Source organism: Pelophylax lessonae, assembly GCF_965119305.1.
Source record: "Pelophylax lessonae genome assembly, chromosome: 5".
NCBI classification, from domain to species: domain Eukaryota; kingdom Metazoa; phylum Chordata; class Amphibia; order Anura; family Ranidae; genus Pelophylax; species Pelophylax lessonae.
The window spans coordinates 524,979,426-525,001,552 of record NC_138772.1 but is presented as its reverse complement, the minus strand read 5'-3'; the positions used below and the strand labels follow the sequence as shown (position 1 = coordinate 525,001,552).

The following is a 22,127-nucleotide window of genomic DNA, read 5'->3' as shown; positions in this document are numbered from 1 at the left end:
TCGTTCCACTAACATCAGTGGTGGAACACTAGTCCTACCACAGGTGCCAGGACATTTTTTTTTTTTTTACTTCTACTGACCAACCCTGGGGCATTTATTTACTACCACTGAGCCTGGGCCATTGTTTACTATTTATTATGTTTTTCATTTATTCATCGTACATCACGGAAAACAGAGCAGGCTATAATAATTACTGTCTATAGTTGAATGAACACTAGCAGCTCACTCAGACAGGAAGTCCTCCCCTATATAACCCCTCCTATGCAGCAAGTACCTGAGTTTTTTTGCCAGTCTCTGTAAGGTGATAGTCACTAATGTGTTGCATGTGCTCTTGGAGCATACATATTCAGGGACTTCAATCAGATCCATTCGAAATGCTGTCAGCCAATAGGGATGGTACCCGAGCCTCGTTGGATAGGAGAGAAGAATCTTCAAGGTTTGCCTAAAGATGGCTCATAACCCAGATAGTAATTATTATAGCCTGCTCTGTGTCCCGTGATGTACTCCAAGAAAAGGATTTTACAGGTAAGTCTGTACAAAAAAATACAGTTATTACAAGCATCTCTATATGACTGTCAATTTGCACAACACTCTACATATTTAATTCACATCAGTCCTTGCCCTGAGGGAGCTTACTATTTACTGATCATTAATGTTTTTGGGGCCTTATCTACTCCCATTTGCTAGTGAACTTTCCTTGTGTAAGAAAGTTTGGAGACTGCTGATTTACAGTCATAATACGTAGGAACCATCTGGATTGCAGTTTGCATAGGTGAGATCACTGAAATTCTGAATAGTTACCAGGGTTTGCTGCATTTTGATCATTTATTTTTAGCCATGTAAGATGATCCTATATTCATATACAACACAGACCTCTATACGTTTTCTGTCTTGGACAAAAACCCTTTTATCCATCAATAATGAACATGTAACATTGGTGCTTGTTGAAAACTCCTGCTGAATTATTTACAGCCATAACGATCTTTTATTTGCGATTCTATATTGAGTGGCTAATATGACAGTACTGACGTCCGATGTTAACAGAGCTGGTTAGGCTTCTCCCTCTGTTTTCTCCCCTCAGGCTATATGATGATGTATGTGTGTGTTTGGATCTCCCACTGCTTTATGTTCTCAGTTTTGTTTTTGCACCATTTAATCCTTTACTACATGAAGGGATTATTGGCGATTTAACAATACAGGATGGGTTGAAAACTGTAGGCTTTCCAGTAGTGTATAAATATTTGTCCTTCCATTGTATTGTGCACATTAACTCTTTCTATTGTATGCATATTTTGGCATGCAGAATTGTCTTTTTTCCAGGTAGTCACATATTCTTGCCTATGTAGGCCAAAGCAACAGGTTCACTTTACTGCGGCTCTTCCTATCAGTACATGTTTATCTTTGTTTTACTCCCCTGTTGCTCTGTTTGGTCAATGAGAGCAAGGATAGGGAGCTGACTCTCTCTTCACCCCCATGAGATAGTGCCAGGTCAGTCACCAAGAACCAGTGCTGTCATGTACAGGGAAAATAATTTGATCCCCTGCAGATTTTGTAAGTTTGTCCACTTACAAAGAAATGAAGGGTCTAAAATTGTTATCATAGGTATATTTTAAATTATAGAGGCAGAATATCAACCAAAAATCCAAAAAAACCCACATGATACAAATGTTATAAATTGAGTTGCAGTTCAGTAAGTAGAAGAAAAAACATGACTTAGTACTTGGTGGAGAAACAGAGTTAAGACATTTCTTGTAGTTGGTTACCAGGCTTGCACACACCTCAGGAAGGATTTTGGTCCACTCTTCTTTACAGATCTTCTTTAAATCCTTAAGGTTTCTTAGCTGTCGCTTGGCAACTTGAAGTTTCAGCTCCCTTTTCTATAGGATTAAGGTCTGGAAACTGGCAAGGCCACTCAATGACCTTTAATGTGGTTCTTCTTGAGCCACTCCTTTGTTGCCTTGATGGTATGTTTTTGGTCATTGTCGTGCTGGAAGACCCACCCAGAACCCATCTTCAGTGTTCTGGCTGAGGGAAGAAGGTTCTCATCCAATATTTTACAATACATCGCCCTGTCCATTGGCTCCTCAATGCAGCAAAGTCGGCCTGTACCATTAGCAGAGAAACAGCCCCAAAGCATAATGTTTCCACCTCGGTGCTTAACTGTAGGGATGGTGTTCTTAGGGTCATAGTCAGCATTTATCTTCCTCCAACACGGCAAGTCGAGGTAATGCCAAAGAGCTCAGTTTTGGTCTCATCTGACCACAGCACTTTCTACCAATCTAACTCTGAATCATTTAGATGTTCATTAGCAAACATCTGATGGACCTGTTCATGTGCCTTCTTGAGGAAGGCGACCTTGCAGGCTCTTTAAAATTTCAATCCATGGCGGCGTATTGTGTTACCAATGATTTGTTTGGTGACTGTGGTCCTAACTGCCTTGAAATCATTCACAAGCTCTTCCCGCGTAGTTCTGGGCTGATCCCTCGCTTTTCTCATGATCATCCTTACCCCATAAGGGGAAATCTTGAATGGAGCTCCAGACCGAGGGCAATTGATGGTTATTTTGTATTTCTTACATTTGCAAATAATCACTCCAACAGTTGTCTCCTCACCAAGCTTCTTGCTGATGGTCTTGTAGCCCATTCCAGCCTTGTGCAGGTCTACATTCTTGTCCCTGATATCCTTTGACACCTCTTTTATCTTGCCCATGATAGTGAGGTCTGAATAGAAGAAAGAGATTGCGTGGACAGGTGTCTTGAAGGGACCGTAAATATATGTACTTCTGGGAAGAGGGCACTAAAAGCAAATCTGCTGCTTTGCTCTGCAAATCCGAAGAAACAGGGGTCCATACCTAGCTTTAGGGTAGAGGGCAAGAGATGCCCTACATGCCATACTGTTAAAGTAAATCTTTACACTGCATTACTAAACTGCGCCCCCCCCCCCCCCCCTGAAATCCTGAAAATTTCCTAAAGTTGGGATTTGCGTTGCTTGAACATGGCATTTGGCCCCTTAGACATTGAGCAACTGTAGTTGACATGGGGAAGTGTACATCTCTGCCTCATACCTGTATGTACCCATTTTTTCTTAGGGCTGAAACTGAAGTTTGGGGTGGAAAACAAATTTAAGAACAGACAAATTGGGGTCCTTGCATCTCAGTTCATCAAATCTCAGCACAGGTTTACTTAAATAGTCTCTGAATTTTATACCCTTAGCTTTGGTGCATATCTTATACTGGTGAAAGCCAATAAGCCTTTACAGCCCAATTGAAGTCTCACACCTTTTTCTCTCTCCATATTCTGAATGCCTAGCTGACCTTCTTTTCTTTCTCAGCTGCTGTTTTCATGCCTTACATTGCAGTGCCCTGTGCAGGCGTGGCTGAGTAGTAACCACACCCCTTGCCGAATGTCCTCACTTAATCCTGTATTGTACAGCAGGTAGAAGGGGTCTCACATCTGTTTAAATATGCAGATATATTTTTGTGATTTCAAATGGGTTTTACTAGCTGCTTATATGATGGATACGTTGACATTTATCTAGGCTATGGCTAAAAAACAGCATTTCTCTTTTGTTCGACGGACATATCGCTTCATAAATCATAACTACTGGGTTATATTGCCTCTTCAGGAGTAGGACTAGGCAGAACAAAAAATATCTGGCTATGCCCATGGGCCATCCTCAGCTTGGTATTTAACCCCCCCCCCCCCCCCCTCTGCTCTAGGTGATCAGTTTTAATCTGTTTTAGTCAGGAGTAAGGACCTAGGCTCCCGGCTGGGATCTCTGCTTCTATCAATTGTTTTCTCCTTCCTTACATCTTTTTTGCTTTTTCTCTCGGGAGATCTACGATCAACTGCTAGGCTGGGCAATCTAGGTCCAGTGGTCCCCCCAGCCTAGCCAGGGAGCGCATGTTCCCTCTTCCCATCCTTAAAAATCCCTAAGTGAGCTGGGATTCCCCCACTCCCTTTCCCCCCTGTCTGGACCTGGAATTTGGTGGGAGTCCCAGGGCAGTGGATGCAGCGAATACCCCTGAGGTCTCCCCTGCTATCCCCACTCTGTAAGGGTCCTGGGATAGTGTGTACTGCCCTGGTAGTCTGGAGGGGGTCTCCGTGTCGGAGACCCCTAGATGCATGCCCCACTGTTTGCAGTGGGGGTATAGTGCAGGGGGGTCTGGTGCAGAGTGCACAGCGGATTTTCCCCTAACGTGTGTCCTACCTTCAGGAGGGGGGTCCCCTTGCAGAGGGTGCAGCATTGCAGAGGGCACAGGGAAGATGCTGTAGCTGATGGCGGCCATTTTCCCCTAGTGTGGCTGGTCTCTGGTTGGCTGCCATGTTTGTATAGCCCAATGTCACGGTTGCCATTTTCCCTTAGTCTGGGAGATGACCGAAGCCTTGTGGGGATGCCGAAGCTCCTCCTCTTCCTCCTCAGTTTCCTCTTCCTATGCCCTGGATATATGAACAGGGATGGCATCCATGGTGATGCTGGGTCTGAATTCTCTGCGCTCCTTCAATTGGTAGGGTGAGTCCTTGGGGGTCCCTGTTTTCTCTCTCTGCTGATAAGCAGCCTGAGCCTTGGGAGGATCCTTTAGTGGTACCAAAAGATCGATTTTGTGCTGCAAGGTCTTTCTTTCCTTTATGGAGCCTCAGGGTCACATCTCCCCCCACTGACCCCCTCATGGAGGTGGCAGGTCCCTCAGAACCCCAGCTTCACATTGTTGCACTGACAGTGGTCCTGCAGTTCTTTGTGTCCCAGGTGGAAGTGGCGTGTGGCCAAATCCCCAGGGGGAAGCGTCCCCCGCCTTTCCCTGCCCGCCGTTTTGCTGTACATTACCCTTTTGAGGAGTCGCTTTTAAAAAAAGTGGACTAGTCCGCCAGTGGTGGACCCTCCTGTTTTCCAGGTTTAACAAAGCTACCATGATCCTAGTAGAGAAATCCCCGTCCTTTAAGGACCTGCCTGACAGGAAAGCGGTGGCTGTGGCACGCAGCATGTTTACTATGACTGGTTTGACATTGCGTCTCAGACCCTAATTGAATGGGCCAAGCTTTTGTGCTAGTGCCTGGGGGGTGAGCAGGTCCCCGCCGCTTATGTTGATTTAGCGGACCAGTTGGTCCATGGGCTGCAGTTTATTTGTGATGCTGCTTTGGATACAGCTCTTGTGCGGTCCAAACTTTTTTTTCAGTGGTGGTGATTAGGCACGCGCTGTGACTTAAGAATTGGTCTGCAGACCAAGCCTCTAAGAAAGCTCTCATTGATCTGCCCTTTTCAAGGCGATCGCCTGTTTGGGGCTACCCTGAATGGCATCATTACGGGAATCTCCGGGGGGGACGGTGGAGAGTACCTTCTTGCCATAGTCTAGGAAAGGGAAGGAGCTTTGTCGCAGACGGGGGCTCTCCTTCTCAGCAGATAGAAAATTATTTCCTGCTTCTGGGATGGAGAATAAGGGAAATAGATCTTTCAAATCTTCTCCGGGAGGTTCCAAGCATCCTTGGTCTGGTAAGCCTAGAGCTAGCTTCTCCAGACCCGCAGACAAGACCCCATTCAGCATGAAGGTCTGCCCTCCCCCATTATTGGGATGAGGGGACATCTTCGCTGGTTTCTGGCCTTGTGGACCTCCTTCATGAGTGTCAAGGGGATTCACGAAATTATTATTATGGGGGTACCCAGAAAGGGGGACAAAGCCTATCCTTTTCAGGTTTTTAGGTCCTGAGTCTCCTTGTGCGGATTTAATTCCGCAAAGGTTCAGGTGATGTCCGAACTACCTAAGGCCCCCCCTATCCCTGTCCAGGGAATTGATTTACCTAGGTCTGATTCTAATTCTGACCAGAGTGGTCCTTCCTCTGAACAAACTTCAGGAACCACAGGCCGTGATTCACCGGCTGCTGTCACACATATCGTTCTCTCTCCCGTTTTGCATACAGGTTCTGTGTCTGGTGGTATCCACCTTCAAGACAGTTCTGTTCGCAAAGTCCTACATGCTGCTCCTTTAGCAGGTTTGGCTCCACAGGAGGATACCAAGGTTTGTGGCGAGATCACGGCAGGCATCCAAGGGCCACGGTAAGGCCAGTATCATCCTCGGCTCAGGTTTTTTCCGCAATTCCTGCGAGGAATTAAGGGCGGGGATCTTCCAATCAGTCTGGTGGCCATAAACGTCCCTTGGGGGCTTCCTCTCAGAGAAGACCAGTTTTTCCAAGGGCTGATCTACCATCCTGCTTTACAGTAAATGTTTTTAATGGCTTATCTATTTATCCCTCAGTACCTGGCTTTCACGGTCTGTCTGGATCAGTGATCCCTACTATGCTGAAGGCGAGGAAGTCATTTTCCAGCAATATATACCATCGTACGTGAAGAACGTACATTTCTTGGTGTGAGTCGATTGTAGCTCATCCTCGATCCTTTTTCTGTGGCTCAGATCTTAACCTTTTTTTAAACAGGGCGTTGATCAGAAGTTGGCCTTGAGTACCATCAATGGCCAGGTGTCTGCCCTGGCAATCTTCGTTCACCGACTCCTAGCTTTGCACTCTTTACTTCGCACCTTCATTCAGGGGGTTCGACATGTGGCTCCACCTGTACGGTCTCTTTTGTCGCCATGGGATTTAAATTTAGTACTTTCGGTTCTCCAGAAACCTCCATTTGAGAATATTTGGGAGTTTCCCTTGCCTATGTTATGCCAGAAAGTGACATTCTTGGTGGCTATTACCTCGGCCCACAGGGTATCCAAATTGGCGGAATTATCCTGTCCCAGTCCCTAGTTAGTGGCCCATAGGGATAAAGCGGTTCTTTGTCCCTGTCCATCATTCCTGCCCAAAGTTGTCTCTGACTTCCATTTGAATGAGGACATTGTGTTGCCTTCCTTGTGTCCCCAGCCAGCTCATCCAAAGGAATTTGCTTTGCTTATTTTGCTTCACAAAATTCTAGAAGGTAGATTCTAGAAGGTAGATACTTTGGCATCTGCGGATGCTTTTGGCCGCAAAATTTTGCAGGCTGCTGTTTAAGAGGGGCTGTTCCCTCTTGAGGGGTGTTTTTCTTTAAACTTTTATTTTTCAGGCGGGGCTCCTTTGACCCGGTTAAGGCTCCTGTTTCCTGGTTAAGGGCTCTTTTGTTTAGCCTTGGGTTATTTTCCCCACCCCTCATTTTACTTTTGGCACTGCTTTTGGGTGTCCCAGTAGTTATGATTTATGGAGCGCTGTGCCTGTCGATGAACAAAAGAGAAAATGGGATTTTTTTACTTACCATAAAATCCATTTCTCTGAGTTCAATGGACACAGTATCCGCCCCTCTATGGAGCTCTGATGCTTCTAATACTGTTTGCTACTAAACTGATTACTTAGAGCAGGAGTTTCCAAACTGTGGGTCGTGACCCAGCGTGGGTCGCAAGCTGCATTTCAGTGGGTCGCCGGCGGATTTTGAGCCAGAGCTGCCCAGGCATTGGCAGCGCACTGTGTTAGGAGCAGACAGGCGGGGACTTTAGCTCCACTGATGCTCCGACCCCGCCCCTTGCCATGTGTGCTGTTGTGTACAGGAGGCGGCGCCGCCGTACGGGAAGCATCGCCTCGGAGTAGGAGTCTGAGTGGAGCTGTTATCAGAGTGCTGTGCTGCGCATCAGAGCTGAGCGCCAGGACCAGTCACCACGTAGGCCAGAGTCCAGACACTGCTTAATTGCTTATTTTAGGCCTGGTTGGCGACCCACATTTGCACAGGCATAGCAGCCCATTGATTTGATTGGGCTGCTATGCCTGCGTTTTCCGCTGAAAAAATGTGCATACAGAATTTAAAAAAATGCAGTGGCTGTGAAATCCATCCTGCTTTTGCACCATGCGACTTACAGTTCCTGCACATGCAAACTGTGTTTTTAAATGCTGGCCCCACGTATATAAAAATGTAGAAAGCTTGCCAGTACAGGAACTGCAGGTAAGTTGCATGGTGCAAAAGCAGGATGGATTTCACGGCCACTGCATTTTTTTAAATGCTGCATGCACCTTTTTTTCTGCGGAAAACGAGGGCATAGCAGCCCATTCAAATCAATTGGCTGCTATGCCTGTGCAAATGTGGGCCGCCAACCCGCATACATGTGAACTAGGCCAAAAGCAATAGTAAAGTAATTTACAAATAAAAACACCGGTCCTCCTGCAGGTTTAACCACTTCTGGACAGCAAGGATTTGCCACCTTAATGACCAGGCCATTGGATCGGAGCTGAGCGCCAGGACCAGTCGCCAGGTAGGCCAGACACTGCTTGATGGCTTATTTTAGGCCTGGTTCACATGTATGCGGGTTGGCGACCCACATTTGCACAGGCATAGCAGCCCATTGATTAGAATGGGCTTTTATGCCTGCGTTTTCCGCTGAAAAAAGCTGCATGCAGAATTTAAAAAAATGCAGTGGCCGTGAAATTCATTCTGCTTTTGCACCATGCGACTTACCTGCAGTTCCTGCACACGCAAACTGTGTTTAAATGCTGGGCCCACGTATATAAAAAAGCAGAAAGCTTGCCAGTGCAGGAACTGCAGGTAAGTCGCATGGTGCAAAAGCAGGATGAATTTCAAGGCCACTGCATTTTATATATACATTAAATGCTGCATGCACCTTTTTTCTTCAGAAAACGATGGCATAGCAGCCCTTTTAAATCAGTGGGCTGCTATGCCTGTGCAAATGTGGGTTGCCAACCCACATATTTGTGAACAAGGCCTAAAGCAGTGGTAAAGTAATTTACAAATAAAAACTGCGACGGGCGGTCGGGAACCAGTTAAGTCATACCACACTAGTAGAACACTGTGATGTGTAAAGGGGCACTATGACGTGAAAATGGCTACAGTGTAATGGGACGCTGCGTTGTGTAATGGAGCACTATGACGTGAAAATGTCTGCAAGTGGGTCCCGAAAAAATAACTGTATTCAGAAGTGGGTCTCAGCCCAAAAAAGTTTGGGAAGCCCTGACCTGGAGCAGAGAGGGGGGTTATATACCAAGCTGAGGACGGCACATGGGCGTAGCAAGGTGTTTTTTGTTCTGCCTAGTCCTACTCCTGGAGGAGGCAATATAACCCAGTATTTATGATTTACGGTGCGCTGTGTCCTTCATTGAACTCAGAGAAATTGATTTTACGGTAAGTACAAACCTATTATTTTGGGATGACCTTCTGCTTTAAGCAATAGGTGTACTTTTAAATTAAATTTCAGCAACACTTATCACATTGTAAGGAATAATAGTACTGATATACAGTAATAGTGTGCCTGAAATAAGGCTAAATCCTCAAAGATTTTCTGTGAGGCAGTCTGGTGCACTTTGCTGCAGGTGGGAAGCTGCCATAGAAAATAATGGCATTTCCTGAAACCATTTGATGTGTGTGCCAGGATGTCTAACATAAAATTCATGAGGGAGAGAAAAACTTTGCTGGTCCTGGCAGGCCAAGCAGGGGAAATCTGTCCTTGGCTGTATTTTAGATCCATTAATGTATTGATTATTTATGGTGAGGTCAGAGGTAGCCATCCATGCGTTTTTAGTTTAAGGTACACCTATTTGAAAGGACAATTTAACCTTTCATTCCTGTTACTCCAATACAGGCAGGTTGCATAAACAGTAGGATGTGTCAGTGGGTTTTATTTTTTTTAACATACTAGCATGCCGAAACCTCTACTAAAATTCCCTGTTCTGGCAGCACCCTGGAGATCCAGACTGCTGCTCAATACAGGACCCAGTGGTTTGGATCTCCAGCAGTCTGACACGTACCCTGCACAGGTCTTCAATCAACAACGCTAATGCTCAAATGTACATCCTAGTATATACACAAACACATTTATTGCAGAATTGGCAAGAAAAACTATGTGAAACCCTTTGAGTTAACTGGTTTTCTGAAGTAATTTGCCATAAAATGTAATCTGATCCTCATCTAAGGCCAGCCGTAGACAGTTTGAATCTCGGCCGGCCGAGATTCGAACTGTGTGTGAGCAAGCTGAATGTACCAAGTTGATCGATTGATCAACTTGGGTACAACCAGCCTGCTGAACTCACTTGCCGTTATCACTAGCCGCTGCTATAGCTGCTAACAATAGGTTTCCCCTGCCCCCACTGGGAGAATATAATGCCTCAGCAGGAGGGATTCCCCTGTCAGCGCTGTCTGTCTTGATGTGGGAATTGTGTGAATTCAGGTTGCAGGAAATAAATTTGCACCATCTCTGGCCTGCCTAAGTCACATCAATAGACAAACACAATAAGGTTCAGACCCTGAGGCAGCGAAGCAAGCCCCAAATTCTGATGTTCCCTTCACCATACTTCACTGTTGGGATGATGTTTTGATATTGGTAAGCTGTGCTCTTATTCCTGAACAATTTAATGTTTGGTTCATCGGTCCACAAAACCTTTTCCCATTAGTGCTGCGGTTTGCCAAGGTGCTCTTTCTCAAACTTCAAGCTCACAGCAATGTTTTTTTTTGGAGAGCAGAGGCTTCCTTAGTGGTGTTCTTCCATTGGCACTTTGCCTGTTCAAAGACTCACATATGGTAGACTCGTGAACAGGGATGTTTGTCAGTTCTAGTGATGTCTTTAAGTCCTTAGCCTTAGTCCTCATGGGTTGTCCTTTACCTTGTTGAGGATTCTGCATCGTGCCTTGGGAGTCCTCTTGATTGGGCGCCTACTTCTAGGAAGAGTAGCCACATTACTAAATTGTCTCCACTTACTGATGGATTCCTAAACACTGAGATTGATTTGTATAATTTTCCAACCTTATGCAGATCAATTTCTCTTGATTACATGTCTTCAGAGCTAATTTTTGCGAGGCATGGTTCACATCAGCTGATGCTTCTTATGAAAAGCAGTCTTAAAAGAGAAGTGTGGAATTTTTATTTATTTTACAATCGTACTTTCCTAAGTGGATGCAGCATCGGCCCCCCGCCGGCTCTAAAACTGAGAACCAAGTGATCAAACACTGCTGATTGCTTGGTTCTTAGAGCTCCCTGAGCAGAGAGCTAGTGACTGTCAGTTACCACTGTCTGCTTTGTCCTCCCTTCGTTTACTGGAGCACTGGGGTGTGAAGGGGGTGAGAGCAGCCAGCTCAGGCTCTCAGCGGCTCACTGAGGGGCTCAGCCGGGTGTCGGTCCTTTTGCGAGCCTGGACCAGCTCTGCGAATCAGCCAACAGTGGGATTCAGCCCGCTGTCTGCTGAAAATGGGTCAAAGGAGTGCAGAACAAAGTGCACTCCTGTGATCAACAAAAGAGGTATGGCCATATGAACTTGGCTGTACTTCTTTAAACTGTTTGTGTGTCTTTTATCAAGTTCTAAACCACATCTCTTAACGCATGTCATCATTTGGGCTCCAAGTGTGCAAACTACTGATTTAGTTCGTTTTCATTGAAGTATTTAGTCTGTGGGTCCTCCGGCACTGTGAATGTTTAATGGGTGTGTTCAGTGAGGACAGAAGAAATTAGAATTGTTTGTGTTATCAGCTTAAGCACTTTGGGAATGATTTACTAAAACTGGAGAGTGCAAAATCTGGTGCAGCTGTGCATGGTAGCCAATCCGCTTCTAATGTCAGCTTGTTCAATTAAGCTTAAAGCGGAGTTCCGGCCTCGGAAATGTTTTTTCAATAAACATACCCCCGGGGACAGTCAGGGCTAGTACATTCCACAATGGATAGCCTCTGAACTGTCCCAGGTCGCACTTACCTTTTAGAAGAAATACTTACCTTGAAAATTTCTTCTCCAGCGCTGCCATTTCAGGTGTGGGCAACTGAAGCCAGCGCATCCTCTTCTGCATCTTCTTCTCCCAGAATGCCCTGCACCGGCCCGCTCGTCACTTCCGGGGCAGGCGCGACATCCCTGCACAGCTTCTGGGCATGCCCAGAAGCTGTTTAGCAGAGAATGACGTGCCTGCACCGGAACTAATGAACGGGGCCGGTGCAGGCGCATTGACTCCTGGGAGCGATGACGTTCAGCTCCCAGGAGTCATCGCAAGCAGGAAGTGATGGCGCGGGCCGTGGCCGAAGAGGGAGGAAGTAGAAGGAAGGTAAGTATACTTTCTTCAAAAACTAGGTAAGTAAAGAAAAAAAAATCGGGAGTATACATTTGTTTTTTTAGGGGATTTACAGCAAGCGGATGGGCCAAAGTTGTTTTTGAGCCCGAAACTCCGCTTTAATAAAAGAGTAAAAACAAAAGTAAATTCCATATATTTGGCAGAACTTTGCAGAGATCAGCTATTTTATTTTTTATTTTCGTCAGAGGTACTTCAATCTCCCTACAACACTTATAAAGGTACTTATAGCCACATTGGAGCCAATTTGTTCCAAAACTAGCATGTTTTAGGATTTTGGGAGAAAGCACAAAATGGAGAACATACAGAATCCACACAGAAAGTGCCCCTGTTAAAAAAAAAAAAAACGGGTCAACAAGACAACAAAATTTAAAGTGACACAAAACTATGGTTTAAAAAAGACAAATTCAAGTCTTTATTATTAACTCAACAAAGTCCCTTCTATTGCTCTGTTTCCTCCAAATCTCCAGATTCATTTTTTGCTGCTCTAATCTGGCTTCCTGTTAGAGGAAGGCTATGTTCATTCGCCATATAATGTAGGACCCCTATCTTGCTCGCTCCTGAGATGGACTATGGGATTTGTGTACATAGAGCAGTGCACTGCTCATTCCAAACAAACAGGAGTGAGGGGGAAAAGGAGAGGTTTGAAAGCTTGCATAGGAGGCAGAAAAATACAGTAAGGGACAATGTCATGAAAAGTAGATTACAGGGCCATTAAGTAGCGGGTGTGTATGGATGATTGTTGGGGAATAAGGCTATTATTTCGTGTCACTTTAGGGTTAACTATTACTAGTGTAGTGCAGTGCAAAAGATCTGCAACAAATGCCAGGAAGGATGGAATGTTTGAATCTTGCAATCTTTTTACAATGCTGTTTGCTATCTTCTCCAGAAAATAATTGAATTGTCCTGGCCATTTATCATTTTGAATACTTCTGCTTTCTCTTTGTGCTGTATTGCATAGTACTACTATTGGGATATATTGCTCATAAAACATTGTCATTTTTCCAGTCTAACCGGCCTCCTGCAAAGCTGAACCTGCTCACCTGCCAGGTGAAACCCAATGCTGATGAAAAGAAGTGCTTCGACCTGATATCACGTATGTATCATTTTTATTACCCTCCATTTTTTGAATTCCTCTCTGGTTTGTTCTTTAGAAATCGTAAACTGAACAAAAATTCCCCAGCACTCGATCTAGCTAAAACCAGATTATCAACCATTTCTAAAATTCCGATTTGGTTTTGTGCTTTTGCAAATATATATAAAACCACAATGTTGCGCCAAGGTACCTCTGAAGACCCCTACTTTGTGTCTGCATCATATATAGGAAAACCAAAAATGTCCGCTGCCTAAGGCTCCTTTCACACGGGCGGTCCGATCAGATCCGCCTGTCAGTTTTTTAGGCGGATCTGATCGGATCCTCCATGCATCCCTATGGGGCAGCGGATGTCAGTGGTGACATGTCCGCTGACACCCGCTGCCATCCGCATCCGATCCTGTCCGTGAAATCCAGACAGATGGAAACCCTATTTTCCATCCGTCCAGGGGATCGGTTTGGATGGGATCGTATGAGAGTGGACAGGCGGTCCGTTCTCATCCGATTCCCCATAGAGAGCAGCGGGGCTCTGACACTTCCCTCTCCGCACACAGAGCGGAGACGGAGCTGTCACCTGCCTGCTCAGCGGGGATCAGTGTATCGATCCCCCACTGAGCAGCACGGACCGTGTGAAAGGACCCTAAATCAGTTTCTGACTTTGGAAGGTAAAGGTGGACATGATCAGGGAATCTTTGTTTCTTGCAGATTGTAAGCATGAGACGCTTGTAGGATTATTGTCCATCACTGTGTTAAAGGATAAGGTTCACCTTTAGCAACATGTTACACCCATATTCAGGGTATAACATGTTGCTAAGGACCGAGCACCCTCAGCCCCTGACCCCCACCCCATGGCAGCAGGTTCTTCTCCCCCACAGCTGCTGTCTCATTTCAAATCAGCCGAGCTGTGTGGAGCTCTGTCTGCTTATCTGCGTGTCATTCATTCACAGGGATCTGTGATTTTTGCAGAAACACACTACAGTCCATTTAATGTGATTTCCTATGGGTCGCGTTCACATTTGTGCGTTTTTTGGAAAGGGTCAAAGACTTGCCTGCAGCAGGTAGTGTCTTTTGGTTCCATAGACTTCTATGAAAGCGCAGCAGAAACTCATCAGAAATGCAGTGCTTGCGTTTTTGATGCATTTCCACTGCCGTTTTTTTTCTGGTTTCTCCCGCATGACAACAAACATCTCCCAAAAACGCAAATTCAAAAACACGTGTCAAAAACGTCACAGGGAAAACGCACCAACTGCAACCTGCATAGCTGAGAACCTGACTTTCGAGCCTGCTGATCAGCGCACTCTTGGTCCATTGAATCTTCCTGAAAGCACGTATAGAGGTATGGGTAGAAAGTTGGAGGAAGCGTGTGCACTGTGCAGGAGCCTGACATTGCGCCTTTTCAGGCTCCTGTGAAAAAAAATATATAATATATGCCCATTGCAAAAATATGTGCATTTATTTAGCCATGATTTTGGATGGGCAGAATCATGTTAAATGAGTTAAGACTTGTTTAATGCACTACTGTAGAGGGCCTGTCAGTTCTCCATCAATCCCAGTGCCTGGTATGTGTGTACTGAAGTACTTGGATGCAGCATTATCTGTGTTCAGGTCTCTTTATGCATTGGGGCTATAAAATTCCAGGCTCGCAATGTTCAACTGAGGTAGACTTAATGCAAAACAAAACAAAAAAAATTCCCAGCTCAACTTACCAACCAGTCTGCTTAACAACCGAACTAACACGTGTGCTATCGAAACCCCTGTTTTTAACGCATTTTGTTGGACAGGTTAATTCGGTTGTTAGGAAGACTGGTTGGTGAGTTGAACTGGGTATTTTTCTGGTTTTGTTTTGCATGTGCTGCCCTTGCATGTGCTGCCCTTGCATGTGCTGCCCTTGCATGTGCTGCCCTTGCATGTGCTGCCCTTGCATGCGCTGCCCTTGCATGCGCTGCCCTTGCATGCGCTGCCCTTGCATGCGCTGCCCTTGCATGCGCTGCCCGTGCATGCGCTGCCCGGGCATGCGCTGCCCTGGCATGCGCTGCCCTGGCATGCGCTGCCCTTGCATGCGCTGCCCTTGCATGCGCTCCTTGCTGTGAAGGCCAGTTATAGGTGGGGGCAGGGGCCGTTTTGGTATTGAGGTAGACTTCATGCTGGTTTTTGGTTAACAACATCGCTGCTGCTAGGGCTGATATATACCCTATTTTATATATATATTTTTTTATTACTAGCTGACAGGTTGACAGAATTGTGAAAACATTTTTTTTACACATGACTGGTATTTAATTTTTTTTAAGTTTGTTTTTTTCCCAAAATTCTATCACTATTTCTTTCTCTGTTCTGTTTCTCTGTTACTTCTTTCCCTCGCAGCAAACTTTATTTTTTATTTAATCCTTAAGCCTCTTGTACACCGCAGTTTGAAAAATCTGCGTTCCCGGTCAGTATTGTGCGCAGGTTCGCGCAAATGCGCACAAATACGCACATATAAGCATAAATATTCATGGATTTTGCCTAGGAGTGTATTGTGCGCATAAATACGCATATGTGCAAATGCACGCATAAAAAAGTGTGAATATGTGCGACACAAATGCCTTAAGTTATGTCCATGAATGCTGATGCTCAAACATAAGTAATGTGTGCAAGAGGCTTTAATTGGCTAATCATTTTTTTTTTTAATCCATTTTTTGCTGGAGTTCTTGCTCAACCCGTATTTCTTAAGAATGCAACATTGAAGGTTAATAATAGTGTTTGTTTTCTAGCTGGATTCTGCAGACAGTCAGTATAGAATGCATTTAAACTGTTTTTACTTTTCAGATAACAGAACATACCACTTTCAGGCAGAGGATGAGCAGGACTATATAGCGTAAGTGAGCCTTATTATGTGCAAAGAAAATGTAATATAAAACCTCATAGAGGATGTGTTACCTCCCTGAGGCTTTGCTTCGCTGTTAATTTATTCTATAGTATAATAGTGAATTGAAAACTGTTTCTGTAATTGCCTGTACTATGCCTTTTTCACTCCCTGTAGCCTCTGTCAAGGGTATAATTAGCAATAGAAAACCATGCTGGTCCTATGAGAGCCCAGGTTATCAAGGAACCCTGTTAAGCTGGGTACACACACACACTATAAGAAAATCAGGCGAAGGATCACACAGTTTTCCTCGATGTTTCACAGCAAATCGAAACCAAGGATGATACAAATTTTATGAAAATTCTCGTTTGACACAGGCTTTTTTTATGTTTGACTTGCTTCTGAGCATGCAGTCTTTTGTATCTGATTTTTCTCGTATGAAAACCGTACACATTAAACAAATTAATTAAATTAATTTTGTTCACATACGAGAGAAATTTCGGAGTCTGTCCTTTCTGAAATTTTCATTTAGAAAATCTGAATCGGATGTCGAAAGTTGTAATACACACTATACGAAAGTAGAGTGATCGTTCCCAGTACAGAATTTTTCTTCCGATTTTCTCATAGTGTGCACCTTACTTTTCTGTCTGAGTGCAGAATGATTGTGAAGGACTGGTCTGGGGGTTAGGCGGCATTCCCCCCCCAAGGTCTGTATATACAATAAATGTTGGGCTTGTGGCATGGAGTGGAAAAGCTCGCCCATTCAGCCCTTTTTAAAAAAAGTAAAAATTGCAAACAAGTAGGTTTTTTATGCAGAATTGACATGCTATGTCTCTTCTGCATTTAACCTTTTCATGCCGGCGCCTCTGTGCCCTTCAAAGGTTTATGACCCCGGGAGGCAGGGTGGAGCTTCAGAGCACGTGACCGCCACGATTGACTTTTGTGGTGGTCACGTGATCCGAAAACTCCCAAATGCAAGCAGCGATTGGAAGCTTTCGGTTAGGCGTTAGTAACTGTGTCGGGAGTGCGACGCGCGCACGCTTTCGGCAAAGCTGTTTTGGCAGCAATTAACGCAAATCTGTGACCCCCCCTTGGCACCAAGGGGTTAATTATCCTTACCTGCCTGTTTTCAAATTGCATTGTACACTTCTGGCATCTGCTGAGAGGAATGAACTCCCATGTGTGCACAGGAGTGATGTCATCTCAGCCCTGCCAATCAAAATGGCTGAAATCGCAGCATGAAGATGTCAGCGGCCAATAAGTGAGCTCCAGAAAGTTGCATCGCTGGAGTGGAGGTGAGTATAGTTCTGCTTTAAAGAGGTTGTCAACCTCAGAAATTAAAAAAAAAACACCTGAAAGACAAACACATAATGAGCTAGTATGCATTGCAATGATCGCATACTAGCTCATTATGAAATACTTACCTTAGAACGAAGCCCCGCAGTGCCGCCCGCTCACATCTCTCACGGGTGACATGTTCGGTTGCCCTTCTTCCGGGTTTGCGGCATCCGGCCATCTGATTGGCTGGAGCCGCGATGACGTCTCTCATGCGCATGCGTGCAGGAGCCGACGTTCACAGCATAGGGCTCTGAAGGAACGACACGAGCGGCCGTTCCTTCAGAGCGCATGCACCAGTGATGTCACTGGCTGCAAGCAAAGTAAATATCTCCTAAACGGTGCATGATAAGGAGATATTTACAGTACAGGTAAGCCTTATCATAGACTTACCTATAGGTACAACTTGCAGAGGAGGGTTTACTTCCTCTTTAATCAGCGTTTGACCTGCAGGCAGTGACTGAGTGTTGTATTGGTATCTGCTCCCAATTTAGACCTGCCAGCTTCCAGCCTCAACTTCCTTTGTGGTTCTTAGGTTTTATGTCACTGCTTGCTAAAAGCTGCAAAGAAAGTCAATGCTGGAAGAAGGCAATACTGTGAAATTGCTGTGCTTCATTTGATGGAGAAATCTGAATGATAAAGATAATTTGTGATGATTGCATGATATTTTATTGAGGTGTCATTTTCAGAAACATCTTTTTCAGCTTATAAAGTACTTCCTTGTTTACAATTCATCCTTTAGAATCCTCAATTTTAAGCATATGTTTACATGAAAAAGATGCGTTACAAAAAAACATGTTCTTTTGGGTATGGTCCACCTTTCCACCAATCACTGCGGTATCACCGAACACATTCACCTCCATTCCCAAAGCTTTAAAACAAGGTTAACCATGGGAGTATGATTTTCAGATCTAAAATAATTGTCAGTTTATTGAAAGTAAGTATCCATTCTATCTAGCTATCTATCTATCCTGAATATATCCAGTTACATTTTAGTTGTATCAGTGAGCAGGAATGAGTGTGGTTGTTTCCCAGTCCCCTAACAGCAGTAATGAATTGCATAAAAGCTCTGGGGGAGGGGGCGACGGTGAAGAGTTTAACTTGTTACGACTGCCTTGCTGAACCACTGCTGCAGGGTATGCAGGCAAAGTTTTATCCCTGTGATCACAGAAACAGTATATCTATGTTCTGCCCAGTGTGGCAGTGTGACCCCATGCCACTTGGTAAAATGGTGGTTTACGCCAGTACACTAATGGCACAGGTGTGTGCCGGCTCCTTATGAGAGCCAGAGATAGAGCTCAGAGCTCCACCCCCCTGAGGAGGTCAGTGTGTGAAGGGAACCATCAGAGGTGCTGCTATGCACCATGCTGTCCAGGTTGGGACAGACCAAGGCCCGAGCCTGAGAGAGAGTCTAGGAGGGATAGAGCAGCTAGGGAGCTATGCGGAAAGATGCAGTGCTGAGGTACAGCATCTGTGCAATGGACACTGGGATGTGTTTGATGATGGTCAGGACCTTGCAGTATTAATCAGAACAGTAAAGCTATCGCAAGAGAGCCCGGAGGTTGAATATTATGTTTATTGCATTGATGGGAACCTCCTGTGTGGGAAGACATACCTATATGAAGTTTGACTTTCTTTTAACCACTTCTGGACCGGGAGGATTTGCCCCCTTAATGACCAGGACATTTTTTGTGATTCGGCACTGCGTTACTTTAACTGACAATTGCGCAGTCGTGCGACTCTGTACCCAAATAAAATTGATTTCCTTTTTTCCCATAAACAGAGCTTTCTTTTGGTGATATTTGATCACCTGTGCATTTTTTAATTTTTGCGCTATAAAAAAAGAGCGACAGTTCTGGAAAAAAATATATATATTTTCACTTTATATAACATTCCCCATGAAAAAAATTAAAAGTCTATTTTTTTTTTATTATTTTAGGCCAATTTGTATTCTGCTACATATTTTTCATAAAAAAGTTGCCAATAAGCGCATTTTGATTGGCTTGCACAAAATTATCGCGTCTACAAACTAGGGGAAAGATTTCTCATTTTTATTTATTTATTTATTTTATTAGTAATGGCGGCGATCAACAATTTTTTGCAGGACTGCGACATTGCGGCGGAGGGATCAGACCCTTAACTGACATTTTTGACACTTTTGGAGGGTACCAGTGACAATACTACAGTAATCAATGCTAAAAATATGCACTGTTACTGTAATAATGACACTGGCAGGGAAGGGGTTAACCCAGGGACGATCAAAGGGTTAAATGTGAGCCTAGGGGGTGTTTTCTAACTGTGAGGGGGATGGGCTTATGGAATCAACACAGAGACCTATGTTCCAAAATAGGAGGAGCTCTGTATTGATTCCTTAGAGAATAACGGTCTGTGTTTACAACAGCAAACCGCCATTCTCTCTCCACGGGGAGTGATCGCACGTGCCCCCAGGATCGCTCCCGCGAAACACAGTACACAGGTACGGCCGTTCTCGGGAACCTCCAACCTACCACCATATATTGCCGGCGGCTGGTCGGCAAGTGGTTAAATAAAAGTTAGCAGGAAAGCCCTGAAAACTATATCTGGCGTGGAGTAAACTCACTGTTTTGGTGCTACCATTGAGCTAAGAAACCCCAGCGTGTCACACCAGCTAGGCATGAAGCAAGGCAAATATATGGGACAATCAAATGTAAGTAGGTGTAACCCTTCTTACTAAAATCTTATAACCTTTACCTTGTAAATATGATTTCAAAGTCTTTATCAGTCTTTTGAAATCTGCAGCTTTCATCAAAATAAAAATTGCTAATGTTGCCACAAAATTCTTGCTTGAGTTCTTTCTAATATAGGGAGACAACACTCTGTCCCTCTTCCAACTCCTGTGCTGTGTTGTCCAGGGAAGTCTATATGCGGCTGTGCTGACACACATTGTTCAGACATGTTTGGCAGTTGCTGCTGTTTGGTAGCCGACCGAGTAATGGTGTGTATGTAGACAGGAAATGGCTGTAAAGAGACCAGAGGAGCGTACCAAAAGCGGAAAATGTAAATTGTTTATAATACACAGTGCTTTAGCGTATTAAATGTTATTCAGTTAGGGTTTAGTTCTCCGTAAAATAAAGTGGGAGTAAACCGCAAAAATACAACAATACAGTTGGGTCCGTCGGCAGTTCAAGTCATAATATGACAGACTTAACTGAAAATGAAGCTCTCCAGCGGGGTGCTGTCACCGATGTAGGAGCTTCCATCTTTACTCGGTCTTCCTTCCGGGTTTGCGGGCTTTGGATGTGTGAATGGCCGAGCCACGATGAAGTCATAGAGTTCTGAATGGACAGCACAGTCTATTCAGAGTTCAGTCGCATGTGACGGTGATGTCACCAGCTGCTGCTAATATAAATATCTCCTAAATGGTGCACATTTAGGAGATATTTACTGTACCTACAGGTAAGCTTTACTATAGGCTTACCTATAGGCAAAAATCAACCACCTGACTTTACACTTTAAGAACGATTTTGTAGTATACTTTAAAAAGTTTGTTTACTTTAGGTTGGGCACATTTATGTATGTCTTTAAAAGAAGTATATTTCTAGAGACTAATTAAATTCTGAATGTACAGGCCACTTCTTTTGAAGAAATTGATTATTATTTTTATTTTGTTTTGTCCTGCTTTTCACAGTTGGATTTCAGTGTTAACTAACAGCAAAGAAGAAGCACTTAACATGGCATTCCGTGGAGATCAGAGTACGGGAGAGAGCAGTTTGGAGGACTTGACGAAAGCGATCATTGAAGATGTACAGAAAACACCAGGAAATGATGCCTGCTGTGATTGCGGGTCCCAAGGTAACATTAAAATTGCTGAAGCTATGCACATAGAAATGGTAAATGTAATGGTGGGATTTTAACGTCAATGGAGAAATTGCACAACCATAAAAGATACAAAAAGTTTATTATACAAAATAATTAAAAGCAGGCATACAGAATAAAAGCTGTACATCAACTCTATAGATTGATCACATCTAGCTATATATATATATATATATATATATCCCAAAAGGGTCACACTATATGCAACAAGTGTGAAGGTGCACCTCTCTTTCTCTAAAGCATTTCAACTTTAATAGTCGTCTTCTGAGGGTAATGCAGCAGAGGCAACTTTCCATGAAAGACCAATATATTACAAGAACAGTATAGAGAAATATATATTGCAATCTTTTATAAATTGAACAATGTCACAACATACTACAAAGTATATGACCAACTTACAATATGAATAGCAAAGGCCAACCCACATCTATGGAGCACCCCAGTTCCCTGGGGGGAATCAGAAGGAGGTGAGATTCAAGGGACGCACTGCCACAGAGCAAAAAATGCAAGCAAGTATAATAAAACAAGACAAAACAAAAAACACCAAGGCAAAAAAAAAAAAACCTTGTATAATATCAAAGAAAACAGAACCCAGAAGAAAGTGTAAGTAGTGCTTTGAGACTTGCATAGGATTTGAGATTAAGACCCCATTGTCGCTCGCCATTGATTAGCACAGGACCCGTTCTAATAGGAGCGACACAAGTCGCTCCGACTTAGAAAAAGGGTCCTGTACTACTTTGGGGCGACCTGGAGGCGACTTGCATTGACTTCAATGATATGAAGTCCGTGCATGTCGCGACTTCACAGGTCGCCCCATCAAGTCGTGTCGCCCCTGTCTGAACGGGGTCTAATCCTATCCTCCGAGAGCTAAATCGACATACCATCTAAAAATGTGTGCATTGGATCTTCATCTATTGTGTCCACCTTGAGTAATACCTGACGCGCTTATGTTCTATGTAAGACTCAAAGCACTACTTACACTTTCTTCTGGG

At 44.3% G+C, this 22,127-nt stretch overlaps 1 protein-coding gene across 1 annotated transcript in view; it reads left to right on the top strand.

Annotated features, from left to right (window-relative positions):
* Nucleotides 1-22,127, top strand: part of ASAP1 (ArfGAP with SH3 domain, ankyrin repeat and PH domain 1) — a 488,930-nt gene that overhangs the window by 410,277 nt on the left and 56,526 nt on the right. The window contains exons 14-16 of the mRNA XM_082257784.1: nucleotides 13,019-13,106; nucleotides 15,909-15,957; nucleotides 20,948-21,111. Of these exons, the coding sequence (XP_082113910.1) occupies nucleotides 13,019-13,106; nucleotides 15,909-15,957; nucleotides 20,948-21,111 (301 nt within the window). The remainder of the gene's footprint in view (nucleotides 1-13,018; nucleotides 13,107-15,908; nucleotides 15,958-20,947; nucleotides 21,112-22,127) is intronic.